This window comes from Anomaloglossus baeobatrachus, chromosome 11 (genome assembly GCF_048569485.1).
Source record: "Anomaloglossus baeobatrachus isolate aAnoBae1 chromosome 11, aAnoBae1.hap1, whole genome shotgun sequence".
NCBI lineage: Eukaryota > Metazoa > Chordata > Amphibia > Anura > Aromobatidae > Anomaloglossus > Anomaloglossus baeobatrachus.
Genome location: NC_134363.1, coordinates 192,746,393 through 192,770,760, shown reverse-complemented (window position 1 = coordinate 192,770,760; position 24,368 = coordinate 192,746,393). Strand labels below are relative to the sequence as shown.

The following is a 24,368-nucleotide window of genomic DNA, read 5'->3' as shown; positions in this document are numbered from 1 at the left end:
CTGCTCATTGTCACACACAGCGAGATCGCTAATGAGGTCACTGCTGCGTCACAAAAAGCGTGACTCAGCAGCGATCTCGGCAGCGAGCTCGCTGTGTGTGAAGCACCCCTAAGCCATGACATGCCAGAGACCCAAAGAGCGGGATCTGCCGTCCTCCTTATTGTAAAGGAACCGGTCCCTAGATCTGGACTTGTCCCCGGCTGGATCTTCTAACTATATTTTCTCTCACTGGATCATTTTCTAGAGAATTATACCCGGCTGCGGTTCATGCTACCCGGCTCTGGTCGTGGAGCCCGGCTGTGGTTCATGCTGCCCGGCTCTGGTCGTGGAGCCCGGCTGTGGTTCATGCTGCCTGGCTCTGGTCGCGGAGCCCGGCTGCGGTTGCAGAGCCCGGCTGTGGTTCATGCTGCCTGGCTCTGGTCGTGGAGCCCGGCTGTGGTTCATGCTGCCTGGCTCTGGTCGCGGAGCCCGGCTGCGGTTGCAGAGCCCGGCTGTGGTTCATACTGCCTGGCTCTGGTCGCGGAGCCCGGCTGCGGTTGCAGAGCCCGGCTGTGGTTCATGTTGCCTGTGGCTCGGGCGGCAGGAACTGGGTGACCGGTTTCCTTTAAAACTTGATCTTAATAAATTACTTTCTTACAAGATGTTCCGCTGCTTTAATATAAGTCGTGTTCATTTCTTCACCCTCTCAGAGACTTGTTATCAGAGGCTGCAGACTGACAGCTATCACTCCTCATCAGTTTAGTGTCTATGTCTCTGTATAGTGAGGGAGGCTGGACGGGTCCTCGCATGGCTTGTATGTATAGTGAGGGAGGCTGGACGGGTCCTCGCATGGCTTGTGTGTATAGTGAGGGAGGCTGGACGGGTCCTCGCATGGCTTGTATGTATAGTGAGGGAGGCTGGACGGGTCCTCGCATGGCTTGTGTGTATAGTGAGGGAGGCTGGACGAGTCCTCGCATGGCTTGTGTGTATAGTGAGGGAGGCTGGACGGGTCCTCGCATGGCTTGTGTGTATAGTGAGGGAGGCTGGATGGGTCCTCGCATGGCTTGTGTGTATAGTGAGGGAGGCTGGACGGGTCCTCGCATGGCTTGTGTGTATAGTGAGGGAGGCTGGACGGGTCCTCGCATGGCTTGTGTGTATAGTGAGGGAGGCTGGACGGGTCCTCGCATGGCTTGTGTGTATAGTGAGGGAGGCTGGACGGGTCCTCGCATGGCTTGTGTGTATAGTGAGGGAGGCTGGATGAGTCCTCGCATGGCTTGTGTGTATAGTGAGGGAGGCTGGACGGGTCCTCGCATGGCTTGTGTGTATAGTGAGGGAGGCTGGATGAGTCCTCGCATGGCTTGTGTGTATAGTGAGGGAGGCTGGATGAGTCCTCGCATGGCTTGTGTGTATAGTGAGGGAGGCTGGACGGGTCCTCGCATGGCTTGTGTGTATAGTGAGGGAGGCTGGATGGGTCCTCGCATGGCTTGTGTGTATAGTGAGGGAGGCTGGACGGGTCCTCGCATGGCTTGTGTGTATAGTGAGGGAGGCTGGACGGGTCCTCGCATGGCTTGTGTGTATAGTGAGGGAGGCTGGACGAGTCCTCGCATGGCTTGTGTGTATAGTGAGGGAGGCTGGACGGGTCCTCGCATGGCTTGTGTGTATAGTGAGGGAGGCTGGACGAGTCCTCGCATGGCTTGTGTGTATAGTGAGGGAGGCTGGACGGGTCCTCGCATGGCTTGTGTGTATAGTGAGGGAGGCTGGACGAGTCCTCGCATGGCTTGTGTGTATAGTGAGGGAGGCTGGACGAGTCCTCGCATGGCTTGTGTGTATAGTGAGGGAGGCTGGATGGGTCCTCGCATGGCTTGTGTGTATAGTGAGGGAGGCTGGATGAGTCCTCGCATGGCTTGTATGTATAGTGAGGGAGGCTGGACGGGTCCTCGCATGGCTTGTGTGTATAGTGAGGGAGGCTGGACGGGTCCTCGCATGGCTTGTGTGTATAGTGAGGGAGGCTGGATGGGTCCTCGCATGGCTTGTGTGTATAGTGAGGGAGGCTGGACGGGTCCTCGCATGGCTTGTGTGTATAGTGAGGGAGGCTGGACGGGTCCTCGCATAACTTGTGTGTATAGTGAGGGAGGCTGGACGAGTCCTCGCATGGCTTGTGTGTATAGTGAGGGAGGCTGGACGGGTCCTCGCATGGCTTGTGTGTATAGTGAGGGAGGCTGGACGAGTCCTCGCATGGCTTGTGTGTATAGTGAGGGAGGCTGGACGGGTCCTCGCATGGCTTGTGTGTATAGTGAGGGAGGCTGGACGAGTCCTCGCATGGCTTGTGTGTATAGTGAGGGAGGCTGGACGAGTCCTCGCATGGCTTGTATGTATAGTGAGGGAGGCTGGACGGGTCCTCGCATGGCTTGTGTGTATAGTGAGGGAGGCTGGACGGGTCCTCGCATGGCTTGTGTGTATAGTGAGGGAGGCTGGACGGGTCCTCGCATGGCTTGTGTGTATAGTGAGGGAGGCTGGACGGGTCCTCGCATGGCTTGTGTGTATAGTGAGGGAGGCTGGATGGGTCCTCGCATGGCTTGTGTGTATAGTGAGGGAGGCTGGACGGGTCCTCGCATGGCTTGTGTGTATAGTGAGGGAGGCTGGATGGGTCCTCGCATGGCTTGTGTGTATAGTGAGGGAGGCTGGACGAGTCCTCGCATGGCTTGTGTGTATAGTGAGGGAGGCTGGACGGGTCCTCGCATGGCTTGTGTGTATAGTGAGGGAGGCTGGACGGGTCCTCGCATGGCTTGTGTGTATAGTGAGGGAGGCTGGACGAGTCCTCGCATGGCTTGTGTGTATAGTGAAGGAGGCTGGACGGGTCTTCGCATGGCTTGTGTGTATAGTGAGGGAGGCTGGACGGGTCCTCGCATGGCTTGTGTGTATAGTGAGGGAGGCTGGATGAGTCCTCGCATGGCTTGTGTGTATAGTGAGGGAGGCTGGATGAGTCCTCGCATGGCTTGTGTGTATAGTGAGGGAGGCTGGATGAGTCCTCGCATGGCTTGTGTGTATAGTGAGGGAGGCTGGACGGATCCTCGCATGGCTTGTGTGTATAGTGAGGGAGGCTGGACGAGTCCTCGCATGGCTTGTGTGTATAGTGAGGGAGGCTGGACGGGTCCTCGCATGGCTTGTGTGTATAGTGAGGGAGGCTGGACGAGTCCTCGCATGGCTTGTGTGTATAGTGAGGGAGGCTGGATGAGTCCTCCCATGGCTTGTGTGTATAGTGAGGGAGGCTGGATGAGTCCTCGCATGGCTTGTGTGTATAGTGAGGGAGGCTGGATGAGTCCTCGCATGGCTTGTGTGTATAGTGAGGGAGGCTGGATGAGTCCTCGCATGGCTTGTGTGTATAGTGAGGGAGGCTGGATGAGTCCTCGCATGGCTTGTGTGTATAGTGAGGGAGGCTGGATGAGTCCTCGCATGGCTTGTGTGTATAGTGAGGGAGGCTGGATGAGTCCTCGCATGGCTTGTGTGTATAGTGAGGGAGGCTGGATGAGTCCTCGCATGGCTTGTGTGTATAGTGAGGGAGGCTGGACGGGTCCTCGCATGGCTTGTGTGTATAGTGAGGGAGGCTGGATGAGTCCTCGCATGGCTTGTGTGTATAGTGAGGGAGGCTGGACGAGTCCTCGCATGGCTTGTGTGTATAGTGAGGGAGGCTGGATGAGTCCTCGCATGGCTTGTGTGTATAGTGAGGGAGGCTGGATGAGTCCTCGCATGGCTTGTGTGTATAGTGAGGGAGGCTGGATGAGTCCTCGCATGGCTTGTGTGTATAGTGAGGGAGGCTGGACGGGTCCTCGCATGGCTTGTGTGTATAGTGAGGGAGGCTGGATGAGTCCTCGCATGGCTTGTGTGTATAGTGAGGGAGGCTGGACGAGTCCTCGCATGGCTTGTGTGTATAGTGAGGGAGGCTGGACGGGTCCTCGCATGGCTTGTGTGTATAGTGAGGGAGGCTGGATGAGTCCTCGCATGGCTTGTGTGTATAGTGAGGGAGGCTGGATGAGTCCTCGCATGGCTTGTGTGTATAGTGAGGGAGGCTGGATGAGTCCTCGCATGGCTTGTGTGTATAGTGAGGGAGGCTGGATGAGTCCTCGCATGGCTTGTGTGTATAGTGAGGGAGGCTGGACGGGTCCTCGCATGGCTTGTGTGTATAGTGAGGGAGGCTGGATGAGTCCTCGCATGGCTTGTGTGTATAGTGAGGGAGGCTGGATGAGTCCTCGCATGGCTTGTGTGTATAGTGAGGGAGGCTGGATGAGTCCTCGCATGGCTTGTGTGTATAGTGAGGGAGGCTGGATGAGTCCTCGCATGGCTTGTGTGTATAGTGAGGGAGGCTGGACGGGTCCTCGCATGGCTTGTGTGTATAGTGAGGGAGGCTGGACGGGTCCTCGCATGGCTTGTGTGTATAGTGAGGGAGGCTGGATGAGTCCTCGCATGGCTTGTGTGTATAGTGAGGGAGGCTGGATGAGTCCTCGCATGGCTTGTGTGTATAGTGAGGGAGGCTGGACGAGTCCTCGCATGGCTTGTGTGTATAGTGAGGGAGGCTGGATGAGTCCTCGCATGGCTTGTGTGTATAGTGAGGGAGGCTGGATGAGTCCTCGCATGGCTTGTGTGTATAGTGAGGGAGGCTGGACGGGTCCTCGCATGGCTTGTGTGTATAGTGAGGGAGGCTGGACGGGTCCTCGCATGGCTTGTGTGTATAGTGAGGGAGGCTGGATGAGTCCTCGCATGGCTTGTGTGTATAGTGAGGGAGGCTGGATGAGTCCTCGCATGGCTTGTGTGTATAGTGAGGGAGGCTGGACGGGTCCTCGCATGGCTTGTGTGTATAGTGAGGGAGGCTGGATGAGTCCTCGCATGGCTTGTGTGTATAGTGAGGGAGGCTGGACGGGTCCTCGCATGGCTTGTGTGTATAGTGAGGGAGGCTGGATGAGTCCTCGCATGGCTTGTGTGTATAGTGAGGGAGGCTGGACGGGTCCTCGCATGGCTTGTGTGTATAGTGAGGGAGGCTGGATGAGTCCTCGCATGGCTTGTGTGTATAGTGAGGGAGGCTGGACGGGTCCTCGCATGGCTTGTGTGTATAGTGAGGGAGGCTGGATGAGTCCTCGCATGGCTTGTGTGTATAGTGAGGGAGGCTGGACGAGTCCTCGCATGGCTTGTGTGTATAGTGAGGGAGGCTGGACGAGTCCTCGCATGGCTTGTGTGTATAGTGAGGGAGGCTGGATGAGTCCTCGCATGGCTTGTGTGTATAGTGAGGGAGGCTGGATGAGTCCTCGCATGGCTTGTGTGTATAGTGAGGGAGGCTGGATGAGTCCTCGCATGGCTTGTGTGTATAGTGAGGGAGGCTGGATGAGTCCTCGCATGGCTTGTGTGTATAGTGAGGGAGGCTGGATGAGTCCTCGCATGGCTTGTGTGTATAGTGAGGGAGGCTGGATGAGTCCTCGCATGGCTTGTGTGTATAGTGAGGGAGGCTGGACGGGTCCTCGCATGGCTTGTGTGTATAGTGAGGGAGGCTGGACGGGTCCTCGCATGGCTTGTGTGTATAGTGAGGGAGGCTGGACGGGTCCTCGCATGGTTTGTGTGTATAGTGAGGGAGGCTGGACGGGTCCTCGCATGGCTTGTGTGCATAGTGAGGGAGGCTGGACGGGTCCTCGCATGGCTTGTGTGTATAGTGAGGGAGGCTGGATGAGTCCTCGCATGGCTTGTGTGTATAGTGAGGGAGGCTGGACGAGTCCTCGCATGGCTTGTGTGTATAGTGAGGGAGGCTGGATGAGTCCTCGCATGGCTTGTGTGTATAGTGAGGGAGGCTGGATGAGTCCTCACATGGCTTGTGTGTATAGTGAGGGAGGCTGGACGAGTCCTCGCATGGCTTGTGTGTATAGTGAGGGAGGCTGGACGAGTCCTCGCATGGCTTGTGTGTATAGTGAGGGAGGCTGGACGAGTCCTCGCATGGCTTGTGTGTATAGTGAGGGAGGCTGGACGAGTCCTCGCATGGCTTGTGTGTATAGTGAGGGAGGCTGGACGAGTCCTCGCATGGCTTGTGTGTATAGTGAGGGAGGCTGGACGGGTCCTCGCATGGCTTGTGTGTATAGTGAGGGAGGCTGGACGAGTCCTCGCATGGCTTGTGTGTATAGTGAGGGAGGCTGGACGGGTCCTCGCATGGCTTGTGTGTATAGTGAGGGAGGCTGGATGAGTCCTCGCATGGCTTGTGTGTATAGTGAGGGAGGCTGGACGGGTCCTCGCATGGCTTGTGTGTATAGTGAGGGAGGCTGGACGAGTCCTCGCATGGCTTGTGTGTATAGTGAGGGAGGCTGGACGGGTCCTCGCATGGCTTGTGTGTATAGTGAGGGAGGCTGGACGGGTCCTCGCATGGCTTGTGTGTATAGTGAGGGAGGCTGGATGAGTCCTCGCATGGCTTGTGTGTATAGTGAGGGAGGCTGGACGAGTCCTCGCATGGCTTGTGTGTATAGTGAGGGAGGCTGGACGGGTCCTCGCATGGCTTGTGTGTATAGTGAGGGAGGCTGGATGAGTCCTCGCATGGCTTGTGTGTATAGTGAGGGAGGCTGGATGAGTCCTCGCATGGCTTGTGTGTATAGTGAGGGAGGCTGGACGAGTCCTCGCATGGCTTGTGTGTATAGTGAGGGAGGCTGGATGAGTCCCTCGCATGGCTTGTGTGTATAGTGAGGGAGGCTGGATGAGTCCTCGCATGGCTTGTGTGTATAGTGAGGGAGGCTGGACGAGTCCTCGCATGGCTTGTGTGTATAGTGAGGGAGGCTGGACGGGTCCTCACATGGCTTGTGTGTATAGTGAGGGAGGCTGGATGGGTCCTCGCATGGCTTGTGTGTATAGTGAGGGAGGCTGGATGAGTCCTCGCATGGCTTGTGTGTATAGTGAGGGAGGCTGGATGGGTCCTCGCATGGCTTGTGTGTATAGTGAGGGAGGCTGGACGGGTCCTCGCATGGCTTGTGTGTATAGTGAGGGAGGCTGGACGGGTCCTCGCATGGTTTGTGTGTATAGTGAGGGAGGCTGGACGGGTCCTCGCATGGCTTGTGTGTATAGTGAGGGAGGCTGGACGGGTCCTCGCATGGCTTGTGTGTATAGTGAGGGAGGCTGGACGGGTCCTCGCATGGCTTGTGTGTATAGTGAGGGAGGCTGGACGGGTCCTCGCATGGCTTGTGTGTATAGTGAGGGAGGCTGGACGGGTCCTCGCATGGCTTGTGTGTATAGTGAGGGAGGCTGGACGAGTCCTCGCATGGCTTGTGTGTATAGTGAGGGAGGCTGGACGAGTCCTCGCATGGCTTGTGTGTATAGTGAGGGAGGCTGGACGGGTCCTCGCATGGCTTGTGTGTATAGTGAGGGAGGCTGGATGAGTCCTCACATGGCTTGTGTGTATAGTGAGGGAGGCTGGACGGGTCCTCGCATGGCTTGTGTGTATAGTGAGGGAGGCTGGACGGGTCCTCGCATGGCTTGTGTGTAGAAGACCCTGAGGCTGAACATTTAATATTGGCTTCAGATGTGATAGAACGAGGGTGAACGCTCCGGATACATGTAGCATGAGATAAACCATGGGGTGGGGGAGGGGCAGTGGCGTAAGGATAATCATGTAATGGTATCTGCACACCCCGAGGTGCTGGCCGCTGATTCACTAAGTGGATTTAGAAAGAAGAGAAAATGGTCTTGATAATTAGTAATAATGGAGAGTTGATGATCCCTGGTATTGTACAGCTGCACCCCCATAATCAGGACACTGTGCTGGGGGCAGCGGTGTGGGGGGCAGGGGGCAGCGGTGTGGGGGGCAGCAGTGCAGGGGGCAGCAGTGCAGGGGGCAGCAGTGCGGGGGGCAGCGGTGCAAGGGGCAGCAGTGCGTTGGGCAGCAGTGCAGCGGGCAGCGGTGCAGGGGGCAGCAGTGCGTGGGGCAGCAGTGCAGGGGGCAGCAGTGCGTGGGGCAGCAGTGCAGGGGGCAGCGGTGCGTGGGGCAGCAGTGCAGGGGGCAGCAGTGCGTGGGGCAGCAGTGCAGGGGGCAGCAGTGCAGGGGGCAGCAGTGCAGGGGGCAGCAGTGCAGGGGGCAGCAGTGCAGGGGGCAGCAGTGCGTGGGGCAGCAGTGCAGGGGGCAGCAGTGCAGGGGGCAGCAGTGCAGGGGGCAGCAGTGCAGGGGGCAGCAGTGCAGGGGGCAGCAGTGCAGGGGGCAGCAGTGCGTGGGGCAGCAGTGCAGGGGGCAGCAGTGCAGGGGGCAGCAGTGCAGGGGGCAGCAGTGCGGGGGGCAGCGGTGCAGGGGGCAGCAGTGCAGGGGGCAGCAGTGCGTGGGGCAGCAGTGCAGCCGGCAGCAGTGCAGCGGGCAGCAGTGCAGGAGCACAGCCGGGCGGGCTGCAGCGAGAGCCGCACGTGTGTGAGCTAATTACAGGGCAGAGCTGCCTGGGACGGGGTGTGACCCCTGGGAACAATCACTGGATGTGCTCAGAAAACCTGAAACCAGGTGTGAGAGTTACACCTGGAAGAAAAACGTCTCCTCCTGTCGCCAGCATTGTCCGGTCCTCCTGGGTGATGGCAGCGTGTGCTGTCATGGCAGAGAGTTTGTTACAATGGATCAGGAGACACTTGAGCTTTGGTTTTCTGCTGCTGATGTAAGGCGTCCTGGCTCCCGGCTGTGCCCATCAGATCTCGGCTGTAAGCCCGGTGTGAGAAGTGACTGCCTCGGGAATATGTATAGAGAGTATTATATAACTCGGGGTTCCCCTTTATCGGTCCGCCGGGGAGCCAGGGACTAGTGGTCTCCGTCTTCTAATGTCTCCTTCTCTGTGAAGTCCCCCAGGTCCTCCGGAGCTGCACAGACTTTATAGAGAAACATGGCATTGTGGATGGGATCTATCGCCTGTCTGGAATCGCCTCCAATATTCAGAAGTTACGGTCAGTCCCGGTGACCCGCGGAGCTCGGTGGCAGCCGCCGATCATCACTTCACGCTTCTACCTTTCCTTTCTAGACATGAGTTTGACTCGGAGCAGATCCCGGACCTCACTAAGGATGTGTACATCCAGGACATTCACTGCGTGGGTTCCCTGTGTAAACTCTACTTCCGCGAGCTGCCCAATCCTCTCCTCACCTACCAGCTGTACGAGAAGTTTTCTGTAAGTGTTTCCACCCCAAACCTGATCTGCTTCATCCATAATAAAGGTTTCCATATGGCGAGTCAAGGTGACGACCGGTGTGGCCGCAGGAACGCAACCTACTGAGCAGAGTGCGGCTGGGCAGCTCACGGGTGATGGTGGTCCTGAGGAGCCGCTCTGATCAGACCCTCTATAGATGGCGTCATTCATTGCTCCTATCTGCGCACTGCTGCATTGGCTCGTCCGGTGTGGGGTCTTGTTACTCAGCCCATCACCTGTGTTTTGTCACAGGACGCCGTCTCTGCCGCTACAGATGAAGAACGTCTGGTGAAGATCCACGATGTCATCCAGCAGCTCCCTCCTCCGCATTACAGGTCAGTCCCGCAGGGACCGCTGAGGGGGCATAGTACAGTCACTGACCGCGGAACAGGGGAAGGCCACACGCCCTAACCTGTGCTATGTATAGACCTCGGGGGTCTCCAGGGGTCCTCCTGCTGTGCTTCATGTACACTGCAGTATCACTCCAGAATAGAAAGTTTCATACGTAAAGGCCTACGACCTGATCCCCTTCCCATGTCTCGGCTGGGCCCTCAGCATGAAGGAATGTGGGGGAGGGGCAGTCGTGATGGGACACGTCCTCACAATGTCAGATGTTGTGACTACACTGCTCCACAAATGCAGGCGGGTGACTTCACCCCCTGGTAGTGGAGTGTGTGCCCCTTGATTAGGACATGGCGCCTCCGTCCTGCACCGAGGGGGCTTTATTATAACATTAGGCAGTTTCTGCCATCACCATATCCTGGAATCCTACAGCCGCAAGCACCGGCCGGCAATAGCCATCGCTCACAGGACAGAGGCCGGTCCAAAAAATAACGTGCAGAAAATGCTCCCTACCTGGGGGACCTGCGATGGTCTGAAGACAGCGGCTCCGATCCGGCATTTGCAGGGGTCTTTTTTGTCTTGTGGTATTTGCTGTGTTTGTTGGTAAATTCATATGGGACTGGAGTGATGTTGGATATTGGGTCAAATAATGCGGGGGGGGGGGGGGAGGAGGGGCAGGCGAGCACATATAAAGATGATGAGGCAAATAGATTATTAATTGGGTATACACCCCCACAAAATGGGGGAAAAGCTAGACAAAAAAATAGGCGCAAAGACAATGAAAAAGCAAAAACGATGTGCCGCACACCATGAGCGCACCAGGCAGGCCGCACACCACGAGCCCGCGAGGCAGACCACACACTACGAGCCCACCAGGCAGGCCACACACTACGAGCCCGCGAGGCAGACTGCACACTACGAGCCCGCGAGGCAGACTGCACACCACGAGCCCACCAGGTAGGCCGCACACCACGAGCCCACCAGGCAGGCTGCACACCACGGGCCCACCAGGCAGGCTGCACACCACGAGCCCACCAGGCAGGCTGCACACCACGAGCCCACCAGGCAGGCTGCACACCACGAGCCCGCCAGGCAGGCTGCACACCACGAGCCCACCAGGCAGGCCGCACACCACGAGCCCGCGAGGCAGGCCGCACACCACGGGCCCGCCAGGCGAGCCGCTGATAACGGGCCCACGAGCTGACACGCACTGCTTAGTGGGATACTTTTCGGCTAACGTGTTGGTCACTTGTGTCATTTGCAGGACTCTGGAATTTCTCATGCGTCACCTTTCACGACTGGCAACCTACTGCTCCATCACCAATATGCACACCAAGAACTTGGCCATCGTCTGGGCACCAAACCTGCTCCGGTATGGGACCGTTATTGCCCGGTATGGTACATGCAGGATGGACTTGTCTCACATCCTTTTCTTCTTGCTATCCTGTCTCGGCTGTGTAGTAACTCTCGGGTCTCCAGCAGCACGTCACACTACTCAAGCTGCCGATCACTAACAATTAACATGTGTCGTTCCTCTAAGTAATGAGGAAAGTGGTTGTGGCTGGATGACGATGGTTATTTCCGACCTCACCGCGGCTCTAGCCAAACAACACAATAATTAAATCTCGGCTTCCTGGGATGTTGGGATCGTTTTCTTTTGGTTTTCGTAATGAATTATATAAGATTTGGCGGATGATGCACGGATCACACAGATGACGGGGCCATGCTAGGGAATAACTGATGAAATCTAGATCACTTTCTGTAAACCTTCCGCACAGGACGGCCGGGGGATCTCCCGGGGGATCTCGCCGCTGTTTACATTCTCTGTTTATAATTATTTTATCTTTTAGATCGAAGCAGATCGAGTCGGCGTGTTTCAGTGGGACCGCCGCCTTCATGGAGGTGCGGATCCAGTCCGTGGTGGTGGAGTTCATCCTGAACCATGTGGAAGTGCTGTTCAGCCCCAAGCTGAGCTCCGTGATACGTGATGGAGCAGGTGATGGAGCCGTGTGTCCGTTCTGTCAGATCTGCCGCTCGCACAGTGTGATCATACTTGTCGCATGTTTCCATTGTCTCACTCGGAGTGAACCTCTGAGCAGATTCCTTAGGAGCAATCTTCTGCATTGTAGCTGTTTACAACTATGATCAGTGGTTATTATTATAGCACTATGAGGGGTATATATAATAGGGACAAGGATAATGCAAGTCACAGACAGGTGCAGGAGGACAGAGAACCCTGCCCACGAGGGCTCAGTGTACAGAGGATAGGTGAGAGTACAAGAGGAGAGAGGACACTGCCTGCGAGGGCACACGGCCAGGAGGAGCGAGGAACCTGCCTGTCAGGGCTCAGTGTACAGAGGATAGGTGAGGGTACAAGAGGAGAGAGGACCCTGCCCGCGAGGGCACACAGCCAAGAGGAGCGAGGAACCTGCCTGTCAGGGCTCAGTGTACAGAGGATAGGTGAGAGTACAAGAGGAGAGAGGACCCTGCCCGCGAGGGCACAGTGTACAGAGGATAGGTGAGAGTACAAGAGGAGAGAGGACCCTGCCCACCCACGAGGGCACACAGCCAGGAGGAGCGAGGAACCTGCCTGTCAGGGCTCAGTGTACAGAGGATAGGTGAGAGTACAAGAGGAGAGAGGACCCTGCCCACCCACGAGGGCACACAGCCAGGAGGAGCGAGGAACCTGCCTGTCAGGGCTCAGTGTACAGAGGATAGGTGAGAGTACAAGAGGAGAGAGGACCCTGCCTGCGAGGGCACACAGCCAGGAGGAGCGAGGAACCTGCCTGTCAGGGCTCAGTGTACAGAGGATAGGTGAGAGTACAAGAGGAGAGAGGACCCTGCCTGCGAGGGCACACAGCCAGGAGGAGCGAGGGACCTGCCTGTCAGGGCTCAGTGTACAGAGGATAGGTGAGAGTACAAGAGGAGAGAGGACCCTGCCCACGAGGGCACACAGCCAGGAGGAGCGAGGAACCTGCCTGTCAGGGCTCAGTGTACAGAGGATGTGTAGGGGACAAGAGGAGAGAGGACTCTGCCCGTGAGGGCTCAGTGTATAGGGGATGGGTGAGGCTACAGAAGGAGAGAAGACCCTACCCGCGAGGGCACACAGACAGGAGGAGCGAGGAACCTGCCTGTCAGGGCTCAGTGTCCAGGGGATGGGTGAGGATACAGTAGATGAGGGCAGAGCTGGTCAGACAGCGGTATAGTGGAGTGAGGATATAGTAGGTGAGGGTACAGCTGGTCAGGCAGCGGTATACTGGACTGAGGGTTACTGCAGGTTGTAGGCTTATCAGAAGAGATGGGTCTTCAGGTTCCTTTTGTAGGTTTTCACGGTAGGCGAAAGTCCGACGTGTTGGCAACTGAAGTCTTTGAGTAATGGGAAGCCAGTGAAGGAACTGGCAGAGTGGAGGCAGGAGAATAGCGGTGGGATAGGTGGATTAGTCGGGCGGCAGAGTTTAGGATAGATTGGAGGGGTGTGAAGTGTAAGAAGAGAGGCGACTGAGCAGGAGGTTGCAGCAGTCGAGGCCGGAGATGATGAGGGCATGCACTGGTGTTCTTGCAGATTCAGGAAATATTTTTGAGTTGGAGTCGGCAGAAGGTGGAAAGGGCTTGGATGTGCGGCTTTAAAAGAGCAGAATCATGGGTTACTCCCAGGCAGCGAGCATGTGGGACTAGGGATAGTGAGCAGCTATTGACTCTGATGGACAGACAGGTCTGCTGGAAGCGTTGAGTGAGATGGGGTAAAGATGATGTTTTGTCCATGTTCAGTTTTAGAAATCGAGCAGGGAAAAAGGATGAAATAGCAGACCAAGATTGTAAGATTCTGGTTAGTAAAGGCCCTGCCACACACAGAGAGAAATCTTTGGCAGATCTGTGGTTGCAGTGAAATCATGGACATATTTTTCCATTTATACACAGCCACAAACCTGGCACTGATTGTCCACAATTTCACTGCAACCACAGATCTGCCGCAGATTTATCTCTGTGTGTGACAGGGCCTTAAGGAGGAGATGTCAGGTCCAGAGAGGTAGATCTGCGTATCATCAGCGTAGAGGTGATACTGAAAGCCGTGGGACTCTGAGCTGTACCAGGCCAAAGGTGAAGATGGGGAACAGCAGGGGTCCAAGAACTGAACCTTGGGGGACACCGACAGATAGGGGGCGAGATGAGGAGGTGGTGTGAGAGTGGGAGACGCTGAATGTACGGTCTGTTAGGGTCAGATCCAAGATAGTGCCAAGCCTGTGACGCCAAGACATGAGAGAATCTGTAGTATTGGGTGGGACTGGTGCACTGTGTGAAAGGCAGAGGACAGGTCCAGGAGGAGGACAGGTAAAGGAGGAGGAATACAGAGTAGTGCCGCTTGGCTTTGGCTGTTAGTAGGTCTCTAATATGGGCAGTTTCAATGAGGGGGTCGGAAGCCAGACTGTAACCGGTCAAAGAGGGAGCAGGAGGAGAGGAGGGAGGACAGTTCAAGATGGACAGGCGTAGGGGAGAAGTGATATGGGGCGATAGCTACACACAGAGGCTGGGTCAAGGGAGGACATTTTGAGGCTGGGTGTGAAGGAGGCATGTATAAAGCATGATGGGAATACACCAGTTAGTGATAAATTGAACAGATGGGTTAGGGTTGGGATGAAGATTATGCTGAGTTTGGGGATAAGGTGGGTCAATTGGCAGAGGTGGTGACGTGATCTGGAGAGTTTAGAGGAAGGTTTTTCTTCTGTAATGGTGGAGAAGCTGGTCTTGGTGGTAGAGAGCTGAGTATTGTGGAGGAGGATCTGTGGGGACTGTAGGGCAAAGCTATATCTGATATTGACAATTTTCAGCTTGAAGAATGCGGCAAAAACCGGGAGATGGAGTAGAAAATTGAAGGTGATGGAATTGTGGGACAGGAGTATATGAGAGATGAGAAGTAGGTTTGTTTTTCAGCATCCAGTGTGAACTTGAACGTGGTGAGAGACTGTTTGTGTGCAATGAAGTGCTCTGTGAAAACAGATCTGTTCCATCTCTGCTCAGCAACCCTGGAAGCCTGTCTCAGTTCTTTAATCAGGCTAGTATGCCAGGGTTGATTGTGTGAGGGATGAGGCCGATTCAATAGCTGCAGCTATTGTGGTATATAAAGCGGCAGCAGCATCTACATCATGTAGGGAACCTATGTAATCTGCAGACGCAAGAGGGAGAAGGGAATCAGAAAGTGAGTGTAAATCAAGGTGATTTAGATTTCTGCAAGGGTGTGTAAATTTGTGGGGTGGGGATTGTGCACTTGGAAAAGGAAGAGAATGTGAGTAGGTTGTGGTCAGACAGGAGGATAGTAGAGTTAGAGAGGGTAGATAGGGAACAGTGGCTGGTGAAGATGGTGTCCAGTGTGTGGCCATCTTTGTGGGTGGCTGCCTAGGATCATTGCGCGAGGCCAAAGGAGAAAGTGAGTGTTAGAACCTTAGAGACAGCAGAGTAGGAAGTGTCAATGGGGATGTTGCAGTCAGTGGAAAGGAAATGAAGCAGCCAGGTAGTCCAACCCTAAACCCTTCCGACTAATCATAGATTCAAGCTGCTCTTCTTAGGCCGCGCTCATATCAGTGGTATTTTGATCCATCACAAATGCGTTTCAGATCCATTAATTTCCAATGGAATCGCAGCAAGATGCGGTCACATGTATGACGCACACAACCACATGTGACCGCATCTTGCCGCAATTTCATTGGAAATTAATAGATCTGAAACGCATTTGTAACGGATCCGGTTTTGCGGCAAAATACCGCTGTGAGCGCGGCCTTGCCCATGCTTTACACTGCAGCTTTTCTTCCTTACATTGCCACCTTTGTTTAACTTTTATCTTGAAATGTAACTTTTTTGCCTAATAAAGTGAAGTTGTGAGGGAAAAAAATAATCTTTTGCTGAAAAGTTGATATTTGTTTCCCTCGAGACCGGAGGTTGATGTTGAGCATTTGTGCTGTGTATTGTACCTGTGCGGGCTCCCTGATGACCCTCCACTGGGGATCCACCGCCTGGATCATCTGAACTTTACTTTTCCTCTCATTATTAGGCCACACATCTCTGTCGCGACCAAAGTCTCTCCTTGTGTCTTCACCTTCCACAAAGCTGCTTAGTCTTGAAGAGGCCCAGGCTCGGACACAGGCTCAGATAAACTCTCCAGTGGTGGCAGACAGTAAATACATAGAGGTGGGAGAAGGACCGGCTGCTCTGCAGGGAAAGTTCCACACGGTCATTGATTTTCCATCAGAGAGGTGAGAACACTGATGAGCCGCGTGTGGGGATGTGCAGGGCTCCACCTAGTGGTAGCCAGAGGAGCGCGCAGATTGCAGATTGCAGCATAGCACTGCCTCCATTGTCCAGACAGGCGTGGGGGGCTGATTCCTTCACCCTCGTGTTTTCCTCGTGCCGTACATAATCCATCACTGTGCAGTGTCAGTAATAAAGGCGTCCAGGGAGATTTATCACTTCAGCTCCATAGTTTTCATGAAATGTGAATTTTGCGTTTGTATCATAACATCAATTGTCTCCCTTATCTGCAAGAAAAAGGCCGCCCCCCAAGATGAAGAAGTCCCCGGTGGGCAGCTGGCGCTCCTTCTTCAACCTGGGGAAGTCGTCATCCTCGTCTTCAATGTCTAAGAGGAAACTAACCCGGAACCCCAGTGAGCCCTCCGAGATGAAGGCCATGGCGTTAGCGGGTGAGGAGCCGGCACACGGCGTCTGCTGTGATGGGAAGCACTGATCACTTTCATGGATTGTGACTTTCATTTCTGCAGGTGGAAGAGGAGACACCGGGACTATGCGCTCCGCTAAAAGTGAGGAGTCGCTGAGTTCCCTGCAGGCCGCTGACGGTACGTCCCCCCCGACGCCTCTGTGCCGCCCTGATAGAAAGTGTAAAAGTAATGGCACCACGGGAACCTGGTCACTGGGGCAGGCTATGGCCTCGGCTACTTTTCGTTTTTCCTCCTATCTTTTTGGATGCAGAGTCCGGGTCCCGCTCTGCACCTCCTAGTGACAGACGGTGTAAATGACGCCTCATTATCGATTGTCTCTTTATTTTGCAGTGGAGTCCAAGCTCTTCCGACCTCGGCGCCCGCGCTCCAGCAGTGACGCGCTTTCTGCTTCATACAACGGGGATTTACTGGAAGGCTGCAATCGCTGCAATTCCTACGATAATCTGCCGCATGATCCAGACAGCGATGGGGACGAAGGATTGATTCATGTGCCCGCCATGTTATCCACACGATCGCACGAAGACGAGGATCTCAGCCCACCCGATATTGGGGTGGCCAGTTTAGATTTCGACCCAATGTCTTTTCAGTGCAGCCCTCCAAAAGTAGAGAATGACGGTCTGGATCCTCACAGTATTTTCCTCCTGGACTCCTCTCTGATCAGCAGCAAAGAGATGGCTCAATGTGGAGCTCAAGCGTCCGCCAGTGGCCACAGCTCAGAGCCCATGTCCCCATACCAGGATCGGATCACCAGTCCCTTCATCACACCGGACCGTAGTCCCAGCGCTGACAAGAGTCCAAAATCCTCAACTTTTGCAGAAAAGGTGGTGCAAGCCTTCTCACCAAAAGTGGGCCGAAAAGCAATCCGATCTCCGCCATTAACTATATCAGAACCAGTCACTGTCTCGCTGCCCAGCCGAGTATCGGAAATGATTGAAAGCATGCAGGGGAGTGGTGGGGCGGCCCCATCGCTTGTGTGGTGCAAGGATAGCCTTTGTAGAGAGCTGGTGACTATGCCGGCTGTTACTTGTAGTTCTCTGGACATGGACCCTGCAGACTTCTTTCTATCTACAGCTGCAGATTCGGCCCAGACTATGGACTCTTTCATAACATCTCAGTGGAGCAGCCCTGGATATGAGGCCGAGGAGACTGCGGGGAACGTTTCTCCAGGAGCCCCCCACGTGGCGTGCAGCACCGAGCTCGCCTTTACCGACAGCTTCATCCAGGAGCTCAGCACCTGCCACCGAGCCGGATCATCTCCGATCACCGAAGTATGCGGAGCAGAGAGCACGTGTGTCCCGGGCCTGCCTACACCCCCAGGTATGTAGTAATCCCCACACCAAACCGGCCGGGTCACTCCGCGCATAATTACTGCATGATGTAACCGTGTTATTAGGACGCGGATAGAAACCAGGAACAGAAGGTACCTGTCAGCGGAAACCCACAAATTACCGACTGATGTGGGTGAGAAACCAAGGGCAAATTAGTCTCCAGTAAAGGACAAGCCGCACAATCCCAACCAGCGAGTCTACGGAGCCGCTCACCAGTGCCCCCTGTGCCTGGAGAGAAGCAGTGTCAGGATATCTTCAGAGCCTATATATCGCCCCATTCATCTCAATGGGGAACGCTCACATTCTGCCTTCAGCAAATGCAGATTTCCCCTTTAGGGTTTGTGCCCACGTCGTCTGTTTCAGGCGACATTAACTATTGCTGCAAATGTTCAGTCAGAAAGATGCCGAGAAGGGCGTAGAGGAAAAACATCAGCCGTACCCTGAAGCGTCTGTGGGTATAAAGGACATCGGGTGCAAATGTCCTGCTGAGATAGGGGGCGACAGGAGGCGCTCATTAGATTCTATGGAGGTGACAGGTGGTGCTCATTAGATTCTATGGAGGTGACAGGTGGTGCTCATTAGATTCTATGGAGGTGACAGGTGGTGCTCATTAGATTCTATTGAGGTGACAGGTGGTGCTCATTAGATTCTATTGAGGTGACAGGTGGTGCTCATTAGATTCTATGGAGGTGACAGGTGGTGCTCATTAGATTCTATGGAGGTGACAGGTGGTGCTCATTAGATTCTATGGAGGTGACAGGTGGTGCTCATTAGATTCTATGGAGGTGACAGGTGGTGCTCATTACATTCTATGGAGAGCTGGAGGTGACAGGTGGCGCTCATTAGATTCTATGGAGAGCGGTAGCTGGAGGTGACAGGTGGTGCTCATTACATTCTATGGAGAGCTGGAGGTGACCGGTGGTGCTCATTACATTCTATGGAGAGCGGTAGCTGGAGGTGACAGGTGGTGCTCATTACATTCTATGGAGACCTGGAGGTGACAGGTGGTGCTCATTAGATTCTATGGAGGGCGGGAGCTGGAGGTGACTGGTGGTGCTCATTACATTCTATGGAGAGCGGGAGCTGGAGGTGACCAGTGGTGCTCATTACATTCTATGGAGGGCGGGAGCTGGAGGCGACTGGTGGTGCTCATTACATTCTATGGAGGGCAGGAGCTGGAGGTGACCGGTGGTGCTCATTACATTCTATGGAGGTGACAGGTGGTGCTCATTACATTCTATGGAGAGCGGTAGCTGGAGGTGACCGGTGGTGCTCATTACATTCTATGGAGGTGACAGGTGATGCTCATTAGATTCTATGGAGAGCGGGAGCTGGAGGCGACTGGTGGTGCTCATTACATTCTATGGAGGGCAGGAGCTGGAGGTGACCAGTGGTGCTCATTAGATTCTATGGAGGGCAGGAGCTGGAGGTGACCGGTGGTGCTCATTAGATTCTATGGAGAGCGGTAGCTGGAGGTGACCGGTGGTGCTCATTACATTCTATGGAGGGCGGGAGCTGGAGGTGACCGGTGGTGCTCATTAGATTCTATGGAGGTGACCGGTGGTGCTCATTACATTCTATGGAGGGCGGGAGCTGGAGGCAACTGGTGGTGCTCATTACATTCTATGGAGGGCAGGAGCTGGAGGTGACCGGTGGTGCTCATTAGATTCTATGGAGGGCAGGAGCTGGAGGTGACCGGTGGTGCTCATTAGATTCTATGGAGAGCGGTAGCTGGAGGTGACCGGTGGTGCTCATTACATTCTATGGAGGGCGGGAGCTGGAGGTGACCGGTGGTGCTCATTAGATTCTATGGAGGTGACCGGTGGTGCTCATTACATTCTATGGAGGTGACAGGTGGTGCTCATTAGATTCTATGGAGAGCGGGAGCTGGAGGTGACAGGTGGTGCTCATTAGATTCTATGGAGGTGACTGGTGGTGCTCATTACATTCTATGGAGAGCGGTAGCTGGAGGTGACCGGTGGTGCTCATTACATTCTATGGAGAGCGGGAGCTGGAGGCGACTGGTGGTGCTCATTACATTCTATGGAGGGCAGGAGCTGGAGGCGACTGGTGGTGCTCATTAGATTCTATGGAGGGCGGGAGCTGGAGGTGACCGGTGGTGCTCATTACATTCTATGGAGGGCGGGAGCTGGAGGTGACAGGTGGTGCTCATTACATTCTATGGAGGTGACAGGTGATGCTCATTAGATTCTATGGAGAGCGGGAGCTGGAGGTGACAGGTGGTGCTCATTACATTCTATGGAGAGCGGGAGCTGGAGGTGACAGGTGGTGCTCATTACATTCTATGGAGGGCGGGAGCTGGAGGTGACAGGTGGTGCTCATTACATTCTATGGAGGGCGGGAGCTGGAGGCGACTGGTGGTGCTCATTAGATTCTATGGAGAGCGGGAGCTGGAGGCGACTGGTGGTGCTCATTACATTCTATGGAGAGCGGTAGCTGGAGGTGACCGGTGGTGCTCATTACATTCTATGGAGGGCGGGAGCTGGAGGCGACTGGTGGTGCTCATTACATTCTATGGAGGTGACAGGTGGTGCTCATTACATTCTATGGAGGGCGGGAGCTGGAGGTGACTGGTGGTGCTCATTACATTCTATGGAGAGCGGGAGCTGGAGGTGACCGGTGGTGCTCATTACATTCTATGGAGAGCGGTAGCTGGAGGTGACCGGTGGTGCTCATTACATTCTATGGAGGGCGGGAGCTGGAGGCGACTGGTGGTGCTCATTACATTCTATGGAGGGCGGGAGCTGGAGGTGACAGGTGGTGCTCATTACATTCTATGGAGGACAGGAGCTGGAGGTGACTGGTGGTGCTCATTACATTCTATGGAGAGCGGGAGCTGGAGGCGACTGGTGGTGCTCATTACATTCTATGGAGGGCGGGAGCTGGAGGTGACCGGTGGTGCTCATTACATTCTATGGAGGGCGGGAGCTGGAGGCGACTGGTGGTGCTCATTACATTCTATGGAGGGCGGGAGCTGGAGGCGACTGGTGGTGCTCATTACATTCTATGGAGGGCAGGAGCTGGAGGCGACTGGTGGTGCTCATTACATTCTATGGAGGGCAGGAGCTGGAGGTGACTGGTGGTGCTCATTACATTCTATGGAGAGCGGGAGCTGGAGGTGACCGGTGGTGCTCATTACATTCTATGGAGAGCGGTAGCTGGAGGTGACCGGTGGTGCTCATTACATTCTATGGAGGGCGGGAGCTGGAGGCGACTGGTGGTGCTCATTACATTCTATGGAGGGCGGGAGCTGGAGGTGACAGGTGGTGCTCATTACATTCTATGGAGGGCAGGAGCTGGAGGTGACTGGTGGTGCTCATTACATTCTATGGAGAGCGGGAGCTGGAGGTGACAGGTGGTGCTCATTACATTCTATGGAGAGCGGGAGCTGGAGGCGACTGGTGGTGCTCATTACATTCTATGGAGAGCGGGAGCTGGAGGCGACTGGTGGTGCTCATTACATTCTATGGAGAGCAGGAGCTGGAGGCGACCGGTGGTGCTCATTACATTCTATGGAGGGTGGGAGCTGGAGGTGACAGGTGGTGCTCATTACATTCTATGGAGGGTGGGAGCTGGAGGTGACAGGTGGTGCTCATTACATTCTATGGAGGGCGGGAGCTGGAGGCGACTGGTGGTGCTCATTACATTCTATGGAGGGCGGGAGCTGGAGGTGACAGGTGGTGCTCATTACATTCTATGGAGGGCAGGAGCTGGAGGTGACAGGTGGTGCTCATTACATTCTATGGAGAGCGGGAGCTGGAGGCGACTGGTGGTGCTCATTACATTCTATGGAGGGCGGGAGCTGGAGGTGACAGGTGGTGCTCATTACATTCTATGGAGGGCGGGAGCTGGAGGCGACTGGTGGTGCTCATTACATTCTATGGAGAGCAGGAGCTGGAGGCGACCGGTGGTGCTCATTACATTCTATGGAGGGCGGGAGCTGGAGGTGACAGGTGGTGCTCATTACATTCTATGGAGGGTGGGAGCTGGAGGTGACAGGTGGTGCTCATTACATTCTATGGAGAGCGGGAGCTGGAGGCGACTGGTGGTGCTCATTACATTCTATGGAGGGCAGGAGCTGGAGGCGACTGGTGGTGCTCATTACATTCTATGGAGGGCGGGAGCTGGAGGCGACTGGTGGTGCTCATTACATTCTATGGAGGGCGGGAGCTGGAGGCGACCGGTGGTGCTCATTACATTCTATGGAGGGCGGGAGCTGGAGGTGACAGGTGGTGCTCATTACATTCTATGGAGGGCGGGAGCTGGAGGTGACAGGTGGTGCTCATTACATTCTATGGAGGGCGGGAGCTGGAGGTGACAGGTGGTGCTCATTACATTCTATGGAGGGCGGGAGCTGGAGGCGACTGGTGGTGCTCATTACATTCTATGGAGGGCGGGAGCTGGAGGTGACAGGTGGTGCTCATTACATTCTATGGAGGGCAGGAGCTGGAGGTGACCGGTGGTGCTCATTACATTCTATGGAGGGTGGGAGCTGGAGGTGACCGGTGGTGCTCATTACATTCTATGGAGAGCGGTAGCTGGAGGTGACAGGTGGTGCTCATTACATTCTATGGAGAGCGGGAGCTGGAGGTGACAGGAGGTGCTCATTACATTCTATGGAGGGCGGGAGCTGGAGGTGACAGGAGGTGCTCATTACATTCTATGGAGGGCGGGAGCTGGAGGTGACAGGAGGTGCTCATTACATTCTATGGAGGGCGGGAGCTGGAGGTGACCGGTGGTGCTCATTACATTCTATGGAGGGCGGGAGCTGGAGGTGACCGGTGGTGCTCATTACATTCTATGGAGGGCAGGAGCTGGAGGTGACTGGTGGTGCTCATTACATTCTATGGAGGGCGGGAGCTGGAGGTGACAGGTGGTGCTCATTACATTCTATGGAGAGCGGGACCTGGAGGTGACAGGTGGTGCTCATTACATTCTATGGAGGGCGGGAGCTGGAGGTGACCGGTGGTGCTCATTACATTCTATGGAGGGCGGGAGCTGGAGGTGACAGGTGGTGCTCATTACATTCTATGGAGGGTGGGAGCTGGAGGTGACAGGTGGTGCTCATTACATTCTATGGAGGGCGGGAGCTGGAGGCGACTGGTGGTGCTCATTAGATTCTATGGAGAGCGGGAGCTGGAGGCGACTGGTGGTGCTCATTACATTCTATGGAGGGCGGGAGCTGGAGGTGACAGGTGGTGCTCATTACATTCTATGGAGGGCAGGAGCTGGAGGTGACAGGTGGTGCTCATTACATTCTATGGAGAGCGGGAGCTGGAGGCGACTGGTGGTGCTCATTACATTCTATGGAGAGCGGGAGCTGGAGGCGACTGGTGGTGCTCATTACATTCTATGGAGAGCAGGAGCTGGAGGCGACCGGTGGTGCTCATTACATTCTATGGAGGGCGGGAGCTGGAGGTGACAGGTGGTGCTCATTACATTCTATGGAGAGCGGGAGCTGGAGGCGACTGGTGGTGCTCATTACATTCTATGGAGGGTGGGAGCTGGAGGCGACTGGTGGTGCTCATTACATTCTATGGAGGGTGGGAGCTGGAGGCGACTGGTGGTGTTCATTACATTCTATGGAGGGTGGGAGCTGGAGGTGACTGGTGGTGCTCATTACATTCTATGGAGGGCAGGAGCTGGAGGCGACTGGTGGTGCTCATTACATTCTATGGAGGGCGGGAGCTGGAGGCGACTGGTGGTGCTCATTACATTCTATGGAGGGCGGGAGCTGGAGGCGACCGGTGGTGCTCATTACATTCTATGGAGGGCGGGAGCTGGAGGTGACAGGTGGTGCTCATTACATTCTATGGAGGGCGGGAGCTGGAGGTGACAGGTGGTGCTCATTACATTCTATGGAGGGCGGGAGCTGGAGGTGACAGGTGGTGCTCATTACATTCTATGGAGGGCGGGAGCTGGAGGCGACTGGTGGTGCTCATTACATTCTATGGAGGGCGGGAGCTGGAGGTGACAGGTGGTGCTCATTACATTCTATGGAGGGCAGGAGCTGGAGGTGACCGGTGGTGCTCATTACATTCTATGGAGGGTGGGAGCTGGAGGTGACCGGTGGTGCTCATTACATTCTATGGAGAGCGGGAGCTGGAGGCGACTGGTGGTGCTCATTACATTCTATGGAGGGCGGGAGCTGGAGGTGACAGGTGGTGCTCATTACATTCTATGGAGGGCGGGAGCTGGAGGTGACCGGTGGTGCTCATTACATTCTATGGAGGGCGGGAGCTGGAGGCGACTGGTGGTGCTCATTACATTCTATGGAGGGCGGGAGCTGGAGGTGACAGGTGGTGCTCATTACATTCTATGGAGGGTGGGAGCTGGAGGTGACCGGTGGTGCTCATTACATTCTATGGAGAGCGGGAGCTGGAGGCGACTGGTGGTGCTCATTACATTCTATGGAGGGCGGGAGCTGGAGGTGACAGGTGGTGCTCATTACATTCTATGGAGGGCGGGAGCTGGAGGTGACAGGTGGTGCTCATTACATTCTATGGAGGGCGGGAGCTGGAGGTGACAGGTGGTGCTCATTACATTCTATGGAGAGCGGGACCTGGAGGTGACAGGTGGTGCTCATTACATTCTATGGAGGGCGGGAGCTGGAGGTGACCGGTGGTGCTCATTACATTCTATGGAGGGCGGGAGCTGGAGGTGACAGGTGGTGCTCATTACATTCTATGGAGGGTGGGAGCTGGAGGTGACAGGTGGTGCTCATTACATTCTATGGAGGGCAGGAGCTGGAGGTGACAGGTGGTGCTCATTACATTCTATGGAGGGCAGGAGCTGGAGGTGACCGGTG

General features: G+C 55.3%; 1 protein-coding gene across 9 annotated transcripts in view; it reads left to right on the top strand.

The window, feature by feature from the left end:
* ARHGAP32 (Rho GTPase activating protein 32) overlaps window positions 1-24,368 on the top strand; it is a 300,910-nt gene that overhangs the window by 250,715 nt on the left and 25,827 nt on the right. For 8 of the 9 annotated variants that reach the window (XM_075327856.1, XM_075327861.1, XM_075327859.1 and 5 more), the window contains 9 exons: window positions 8,805-8,907; window positions 8,982-9,126; window positions 9,397-9,479; window positions 10,751-10,858; window positions 11,337-11,482; window positions 15,530-15,731; window positions 16,021-16,175; window positions 16,254-16,328; window positions 16,542-17,528. In XM_075327856.1, the coding sequence (XP_075183971.1) occupies window positions 8,805-8,907; window positions 8,982-9,126; window positions 9,397-9,479; window positions 10,751-10,858; window positions 11,337-11,482; window positions 15,530-15,731; window positions 16,021-16,175; window positions 16,254-16,328; window positions 16,542-17,528 (2,004 nt within the window). The remainder of the gene's footprint in view (window positions 1-8,804; window positions 8,908-8,981; window positions 9,127-9,396; window positions 9,480-10,750; window positions 10,859-11,336; window positions 11,483-15,529; window positions 15,732-16,020; window positions 16,176-16,253; window positions 16,329-16,541; window positions 17,529-24,368) is intronic. The other variant, XM_075327854.1, reaches the window with a different exon arrangement.